The sequence below is a fragment of the Austrofundulus limnaeus genome, unplaced genomic scaffold, assembly GCF_001266775.1.
Source record: "Austrofundulus limnaeus strain Quisiro unplaced genomic scaffold, Austrofundulus_limnaeus-1.0 Scaffold55, whole genome shotgun sequence".
Lineage (NCBI taxonomy): Eukaryota > Metazoa > Chordata > Actinopteri > Cyprinodontiformes > Rivulidae > Austrofundulus > Austrofundulus limnaeus.
In genome coordinates this window covers 605278-614539 of record NW_013952457.1, presented here as the reverse complement: position 1 = coordinate 614539, position 9262 = coordinate 605278, and the positions used below count along the sequence as shown (strand labels likewise).

The following is a 9262-nucleotide window of genomic DNA, read 5'->3' as shown; positions in this document are numbered from 1 at the left end:
TGTGTGTGTGTGTGTGTGTGTGTGTGTGTGTGTGTGTGTGTGTGTGTGTGTGTGTGTGTGTTGTCACTATCTATCGCTTCTATACCAGCATGTCTCGTCAGCCCAAACATTTTTACTCCCTGTAGCATCTTTGTACGTTTTACTCCACAATCATTCATAAAAACAAACAAATTAAAAGAAGAATTAATTTTTCTGTGGTAAGTTTTCTAAGAATTTTATTGAAGAACATGAGCCTGGTTTGTCTCAAAGGCCACTTTCACTAATCCCCTCTGGTTTACATTTTCAGCTGTGGTCTGTTTTGCTGTTTTGATGCGACTGCTCTCAGTGGCCGTGTCGCTCTGTTTCTCTGGGGTCACTGACGCAGCTGCTCTCATACCAGCTGTTCTCAACATCCAGTGTTGGCCCAGGCCCCACAACTGGCACAACATGACAGGGTTCTTCAACACACACTTCAAAACCTTGGAACATGCACGAATCACGACTGTGTGAGGTTGAAACCAGGAAGTGAAAAAAAAGTCACGGTTGATGAAGAAATTAGGAAACTAATATCCAGTTATTTTTTCTACTGAAGTGACAAACAAAAAGGAAGTGATGGGATGATGCATTTCCTTTGTCTAGCATTAAAAGATCATTTTTAATTGACTCGTTTTATTCTATGAGAAGTCAGAACTGCACATTTTATATATTTTGGTCGTCACTCACCCTGCAGGGTTATCCACCTTCAGAAAAGCTTGGATGACCAAAGGAAACTCATATTTGACTATGTACAGATAACTGGACATCGCTGTGGAGCAGAGACATAAAATATATTTATTTAAAATAAAATAAAAACTTTCTCGCACTCATAAGAACACACATCTGTACTTAGCACAAAAAGTGATTGGTAGATTACTTTTTTTGTAACAATGCTTCTTGGCAATAAATCTTATATTGGGCACCTCATTGGCAGCACCTGGAGGAACCAGCTCAAAATAAGTGTCAATAGCAGCAAAATAATCTGTTTGGCAGAGAATATTTGGCCATTTTTTTTCATATGCGCAACCCACATACTCAGCTCTACTGCTCATCCCACAAACGCATGTTCCTTACAAATGTGGCACCATTTAAAAGAGAAATTGACAGTCTTTTCAATGATATAAGATTCACTGCCAAGAAGCATTGTCAGCAGAAAATTAAAGAAAGTAAATAAATGAATTAATAAAATAAATTAAATCGTATGTACATGAGAAGGAAAGTTGTGTTGATGAATATCCTCACCTCCAATATTCTGCAGTGTGATGGCAATACCTGCCGCCATCTTCCCCGGGGTCCCAAAAGCTCTGTAGCCAAGCTGCTCATATGCACGGATCCCTGAGGCACAAGCATCAAAACCAGAATATAAATCATGTGCTGTATCTGAATCATGGGCGCCTTAACATTTTTCCCAAAAGGGCCGAAATGAAAATCTATCCGAGGGCTGCGGGCCAAATGCAGTAATGTAATACATGAAATGCAAATCATTTTAAAGTATTTTATCTAGTCTAAATGTCTTTTGTAGTTACTTGTATTTTGTGTTTAATCCTAATATAATAAGACAAAGTAAGCACCATGAGAGAAAACTAATGGGCCAACTGCTGGTGGGCCAGTCAAATGGCTTGGCAGGCCAACTTTGGCCCACGGGCCCCACTTTGGGTACCTCTGCTGATATTGACAGGCTAAGAAGAAATTCTAAATGTAATCATGTTAGTGATAMGTTTCAGGTCAGAGTGTAGGCGGAACTTTAACATGTTTCACAATAATCTGATAATAAAGTATAATCTCTGTTTATCAGAAGAGGCAGATTGTTCAGCAGCTTACATACCAACAATCCCAGATGATTTTAGAAGTAAATGGATGGAATATGATGAAAGAACTGCCACTGCTGTCAGGAGTAGCCTGAAACAAAGAAAAGAAAAGACAAACCTTAGTGTCTTTTTGTTTTCAACAACAATAATACRTTTTGTTTTCTGAAATACATTCTTGCACCATACAGCACTCTTTAGGCTGTTTTTACAGCTGTGGTAAATTGTTTTTTAGCGTGTAGACTGCTTTGTAAAAGCCCGGCTGGTCCAGCTGAGCCACAGAGGTTGCCCTGTGAGCCCCCCTCCCAATCACAGCAGCTGACACACAAACAACTCATGAGCAGTTAAAAAAAATGTGTTTATTGATTTATTGTAGGGTGGCAGGATATTAGGAAAGCATGCACATTTTGTGATTCTACAAACACAAATTTTTTTGTATATGTTTGTGTGGATGTAATAAAGTACTGGTTCAAATCTGAGCCGGCCACATTGTTTTATATTTTTGAACAAAATGTTTGTGAAGCAATTTTAAGAATTTTTTTTTTCAGCATTTTACTGCTGGGATAAATTCTCTGTCATGAATGAATCCCCTGACGTTTTCTGACCCAGTCCACCTCATTCCAACATTTATCGTTTCRTCTTTTGTTGTCACCATTGGCAACATTAACTTTTGCTCTTACACAAACACTCTCTCAATCCTTCTTTCCCTTTATCAAAAGCTCAGCAGCTTGTCTTTCACCTTCTTGGCTGGTTAGCAGGTTTTTTTTCTTTTCTTACAGACTCTGTGGAGGAGTGCTGAGCTGACTTGCGGTTGAGGACTCAATCAGTCAAGTGGCAGTGGGAAGACAGATCTGCTGAAGTCAGACAGGCTGACACTTGGGTGACTGTTGCTCTGCTCTGGTGGAATTCCACCCTACGGCATTCCCACCCAGACCAGGATCGCCAACACTCTGACCTGCACCCACGAGAACATCTGAGGGATATGAAGCATCACGCCATGGGCCAAAATGAAACAAAAGGACTTACTAATCAAGTATTTTTTTTTTGTTTGATTTTATTGCCTCCATAGTATACCAATGTTTTTCCCAAGATATTCATTGATTTTAATTGTTAAATTTTAAAGAGGCTTTTACCAGAAGCTGCCATAACTATAATTTATCTTTATGTACACTGTTAGAAGAAGTCTGAAAGCTACAATTCACTTGACATCTCGTGTAAATTATAAGTCAGTAGGTCTAAATATTAACTTGTAAATAAATGAGGCCCGTCACATCGAACTGAGGATTAAGTCTCAAAGTGGTATGTGGAGAAATACTGCACTGATTAAAATGGTTGCAATAATTGCTTTTGTCAAAACAAAATGAAAATACCGTATCTACAGGTCATTTAAATKAACTGTCTGAAATATAGTCTTAATTTTGCTAAAATTTAGCACTTGAGCAGTACAGAAAACACAATTTTGAGCCAAAAAMCATTGATATGTTGTCATTTTCCCTGCAAGCTAGCAAAGCTAGTTTTCTTTCCAGCTGGGAATTCTCACTATTTCAACACCATTTGAGGTTTCCTCTTTATAATAACGTCAAAAATTCCTCATTGGAATAACTTAAAAATGGGATTCAGAGCAAATATCAGTGGGTTATCCTGATTAGGAAGACAAATCAAGCCATGTCTCTGGAACTGCTCATGATATCAGGATGATCCAGGTATCAAAATGTGGCTTAAGAGGCAGAAATCTGAAAATGTGCTTAGGTTTTTTCAACTGGAAATGTGGAGTGTCTCAAATCAGTGAGATCCCTGAAATGGCTCAGCAAAGTTTTTCTTCAGACTTTAAAGCTAACAAAATTTTATTCAGCGACGAGGGGAAAAAAATAATCTTTTTCATGAAAACTTTGAGCAACATGTTCATTGTACCAGCAGTATTTACGTGGTCTTCGCCTTTCTCCCTGTGCAACATGTCTGACTTATTTACTTATTCATTCACTTGTGTATTTTGTTCCCATGTCTCTGTTATGAAAAGAGCCCGGGGYTCAGAATGATTCAGCATGCTGGAGAAGATTAAAAAAAAAAGAGTGAGATGATCACAAGCCTGAAGTCACAGAAAATTAGCCGGTATTAGCCAGCTTTCAACCCTGCCTGTTCCTCAGCTGCTTTGCTCTATTGTTCATTACAAGATCAGATATAAACACACAAAGCTGCAGCCTTTTATCTGCGACAGGATGGGGCAGGTGCACGCAGTCACGTACTACCAATTAACAAGTGATTGCATGAATAAATGGTGTGGACCGGCTGACTTTGGGATTAATTTTAGCTCCCGTTTAACCCAGTGACACAAACGCGGCTGTTCGAGTTCGGTCAGTTCAAACAGCAAACATAACTAGCATAAAACACACACAGCCACAAAATTCAGATCAAAATAAGGAGCTTTTTTTATCACGAGGGAAAAATCCTCTCAACCCTTAAAGAATAGGTCAGATACAATGCTTATGAAACATTTGAAGGCTTTTATTTAACATTATAATATATTTTCTTCTTGTAAGCTGACTTAAATCTTGATCAACACAAAAATGTATGTGTTGTACTTTGTTTCTAAGCTACTACTGGAGTGAAAGAAAAAAGGATATTTAGTTTTTAACAAAACTACAAGTCAAGAGATTTTTTACAGAAATATCCATCCATCCATTATCTATACCCACTTCTTCCTTTCAGGCTCACAGGTGCCCATATCCAACAGTCACTGTGTGAGGGGCAGTTAACCTAACAGTCATGTTTTTGGTCTGTGGGAGGAAGCCGGAGTACCCAGAGAGAACCTATGCATGCACAGAGAGAACATACAAACTCTACCCAGAAAGGTCACCGGGCCAGGATTTGATCCAGCAACCTTATTGCAGAGAGGCAACAAGTGAGCCGAACCAACTGTCTAAATGATTTAAGCTAAAATTGAAAATAATATTTAAATCAAGATCTTGAAAAGTGAAGGAGTTTTAGTCTTTTTGAATAAATCTTGAAAATAATGTAATGCACATGTGATTTTGCAAGATAACCTGAGATTTGTTAGCGCTTGGAGCACATGTCAAACTCAAGGCCGCAGGCAACATTTGGCTCACTAGAGCTTCAATGATGTATTCTTAAGCTGCCTTAAAGCCAGCATTGACCATAAATTACATCTCCCATAATGCACATCAATTATTATATTGTATTATAACCATTTTCTATTTGTTGACTTTATAAACTTTAGCAGCCATCTTGGGTTGACTCTAAAAGTAAATTAGTTGTAGATGTTCATCCAGTTAATAACATTTGAGAGTTTCATTCAAATCTGTCCAGGGATTTATGAGATACTTTGCTACCAGACACACATAATCACTCTATTTCCTGACTTTCTACAACTGGCTTTCGCAGAGCACCAGTGTGTTCCTGCAGAATCCTGTCAGCATAAATCATTAAAACAACTTCTTGCATTTCAGTGAGGATTTATGAGTCAAAGCTAAGCCTATAAGTTTGTCAGTGAGAAGATTTATTTGGCAAATTCTGAAAAAAGCAGTTTGCATTTAACCATTTTGGTTTTCTTGTAGTCAACAAATACGATAAAAACCAACAAAAAACAGCTGAAAGATGCTGACTTCAGGGTATGTTACCGAAAGGCCAAATAAATCAACAGATGATTCTGCCATACCAGGCTGCTATGAAGACCTTAAAGGTTATATTGCTCATATATAATGCACAACACGAGTGCCTGAAGGCAGAGAATCAATCACACCAAAATAATGCAGTCATTTTCCGCACCTATGATTCTAATTATGTTTGTTTGTGGCACCAATAAATGATTTCAAACTGTTCTTAATATAAGTATTTATCCTTCCAACGCACCAGGCCTCATCAGTTTCTGTATTATTAAAAATGGACTGCTGCTGATTTAACTCGAAACAATAAGTAAAAAACTATTAGGTGTTATTTATGTCTGTCACACACATGCACTTAGAAAAAGCCCTGGAGGTTTTGAATGAAATCAYAAATCTGGGAGCTGTAATTGAGTGAGAGCTTCTAATCTGCAATCACACAGGTTTTAATGCATCATTAGTAATGAGTGACTTACAGGAACAGGATGACTCCTGTGTTGGCCATGGCATAGGCCAGTCCCAGAATTCCACTTCCCATGATTGCATTGCCCAGGTTGAAGACAGACATCCCAAACGAGGTTTTTCCTTCAAACTGCAACCAGTGAAATAGAGCAGAGAATTAGAGGCRGAGTCATTTTTATTCAGGCATATTGTGGAAAAGACTTTCATTTGGTATAGAATCAGACTTTAAAATGAGGTAAAGTAGATATAGTTAACCTAGGTAGTTTGTTTGGCGTATGTAGCCTGTCACAAGGGTTAAATTTGTTCTAATTTATTTAGCTACATGTAAACATCAAAGAAAACACAGTCTTACCTAAAATAGTGCAAAAGTGATTCCTAAAGAACATTTAGAAAAAGCTGAAAATTTGACCTGTAGTCGAAGATTAACTAAAGGATGCTGCATTTTCAGGTTCTGTTTCAGTTTTTTTTTCTTGTTTCCTTATTATTATTATTATTATTATTATTATTATTATTATTATTATTATTATTATTATTATTATTATTATTATTATTTAACATAGATTAAAAAAAATACAAGAAAGTCTGCCTTTGTGGAAGAAGAAGATAAGAGCTGGTTTAAACTTCTGCACAGTTGTGCTGTGCGTAAACTCACATCTGTAAAGCGCGTTGTCTTCTTGTCCTCCCCACGTGATAAGAACTCCTGGCTGTCTGGGAGGTTCGATTCCATATTTTCCTTTTTGTGAGGACTAATAGAGAGATAAACAMTTTTGTCAGAATATGACACGTCTCGAATCCACTCATCTAGAAAAACACTATCTTTTCTTAAAATAAAAGAAAGAACCATTTCTTTGAAAAACAATCTGTTATTTTTCATGCAAACCACAACACATTCTATCCTCATTATGACTCCATACATACCTAGCATTCTTGTCATTATTGGTTAATGTTTGCCTACACATAGTGTAGAGAGAGGAGAGAGAAGTAGAGAGAAGTGGAGAAACAACACCCATTGTCATAAAATAATAGGAGCAACACGAAGAAGCATCTATAAATCGTGAAGTGTACTGTGGACATGGTAATTAAACCATTTATCACTCAGACAGAACATGCTGGAAAAAAAGTGCTGAGCAACTTGACATGATAATTGGGTACTCAGCTGACTCCATTATCCAACACATATTCCACTACAGCATGTGGGCAGGTCTTGTCTGAGGGCACTTTAACAGTTGTTGAGTTTTAGGTTTTCTACGCCCTTGTTGTGCTTCATACGGTTTAGTGTTTTATTCAGAAGTCAGTTTGAGCTGTCGCCACTCTTTATAAGTGAGTCAGCCATATTATTGATGGTCACAAATCTTTCAATTCAAAGTCAAAATTCCAAGTTTGAAGGGCGTTTTTAGCTGATTTTTCACTTTATAAAAACATGAAGTCTAACTTCTGGGTATACTGTGAACACACTATAATAAAATTAAATAAAATTATATATAATTAAATATTATTATTCATTTAATTCAGGATGAACTATAATTCTGATAAATAAAGCAGATAACTAAGGATAATGAACTGTAAGGATGTTGGGTGCTCACTTTTCACAGTCCTCTGCAGGGGGTGTTCTAGCTGAAGCTGCGATGTCCTCCCCAGGTTCRTGGCCTTTACCGTTAGGAATGGCATTCACCTCGGCTGGAGAAGTTTCCACAGTTGCACCTGGTTTGTCTTCACTCATATCTGCTCAGGTCAGWGATGGTTTCTCTACTGAAATGTGTAGAAGCTCGAGTTTGTGGAAATGTGTCGTAAAGTGCTCTGTCACTGAGGATTTAATCTGTGGGGGAAAAATACAGGAAATTAGCATTAGCTGTGGGATAATTAATAGTAATATTCACCATTCAATATGAAAAGATTTAGGTTTTGGCCAAAACTCTGTATTTAAAAGATGTTATGTTAAATAAGAATAAGACAGTACACTAAAAATCACTGAAATTTCTAAACTGACAGTAGTTTTTAGAGCATGGTAGAAAATGACCAGGATCAGGCACCATGTAAAGATGAGGACTTTGTACAGTTTAAATCTAAGAGCAGTTGTGGACAGCAGGAAACAGTCACCTCAGCTCTACTGTGTTTKATGTCATCCAGTGCAGATAGTGTAGAGATTATACAACTGTTGATCATTTAACTTGGACACAAAAGACCACTAAAAACAAACTGAATGATTAGATCTGGTCTTTTTAAAAAGTATGCAAAATGTAAAAAAAAAAAGTGCCATTTTAAAAGCAAAAAAGAAACTGCAGTTCACAAGAACAACCAATTCATGCAGTCACCGAGGAAGTGTAAATAAAATGGGATTAGGGTGACTTGTCAGATTAAAACACTTTTTCTTGTGTAGCCTGTAAACAGTAAACTCCCACCCAAAATCTCGAATTAACAGTGAATAGCTGTTTTGGCAAACCCCGTGAATAATTGCCATGTAAAGTGACAGGTCTACCCTTAGAGGAAAACAGAGCCTTTGCCATGTAACACTGGGCTTTGCATCAGGCCTTCACTTCCTGGGTATCCTGTTGTGCTGCATTAGCTGACCAGCTGGCTTGTGAGGCCCAGAAGGGTCCCTTTGACATGTGTCTCCTAGATGTTGTTGACTAAATTCCACCCTTCTACCCCCCCCCCTCCCCACCCCAATCCCCCATTCTGGCCAGTCCTAAATATTTTTTTTCCTCTGCTGCATAAACAGCAGCTATAATGGTGACCATGTTGGGATCTGTAAAGGAGGTGGGGGGTGACACACACAAATGGTTGAACTCCCARCATTGAGATAAAAGGAGAAGAACCAGCCAGGACCAGCTACAAACCAGTTCCAATTGTTTTGTGCCTCCATTTATCTGCTTGTCACTTTTCGTCTAGTTTCCTCTTTTACGGAGGAGGTTCAGCATCGCCTCAAAGATCAGGGTGTACGYTACAACAATCCCTGGCAATAACTCAGCACTCCTTGTTCCTTCGAGGGCACTTCCGCTTTTCARCCTATAAAGGTGCTCTTTTAATTTTTTTAACACATAAAATACAAAGAGAGGTGAAAACCCCCTGGTTTTCACCTACCAGTCTCCTGAACCTAACCAGCCACATTATGTTGAGCTCCACCGAACGGGCAGGCCTCTTGGTTTGTCAGGGTAAAGCTGGGTAACGTGGCCGGGCAGCAAAGCACTCCGCACAATGGCACATGTTGTGTGGTTTCCTGGGAACCGGTCGGGGGAAACAGTGGTACTATTGTGCCAGGCATCATTATACCGCCAGGGCCCCCTTTGGCTCTAGTTTGCCGGGCCACTCGAGAGGCTGAAAAGGTATTTCACTCCCTAATTGAAAAGATGCCACCTTGAATTC

The 9262-nt window shown here is 38.5% G+C and overlaps 1 protein-coding gene across 1 annotated transcript in view; it reads right to left on the bottom strand.

Annotated features, from left to right (window-relative positions):
- LOC106517993 (sodium-coupled neutral amino acid transporter 3) overlaps window positions 1-9262 on the bottom strand; it is a gene marked incomplete in the record, with an annotated part of 32567 nt that overhangs the window by 8421 nt on the left and 14884 nt on the right. Inside the window, 7 exon segments of the mRNA XM_014009052.1 lie at window positions 703-784; window positions 1258-1350; window positions 1841-1914; window positions 5914-6029; window positions 6552-6645; window positions 6818-6850; window positions 7483-7715. Of these exon segments, the coding sequence (XP_013864506.1) occupies window positions 703-784; window positions 1258-1350; window positions 1841-1914; window positions 5914-6029; window positions 6552-6645; window positions 6818-6850; window positions 7483-7619 (629 nt within the window).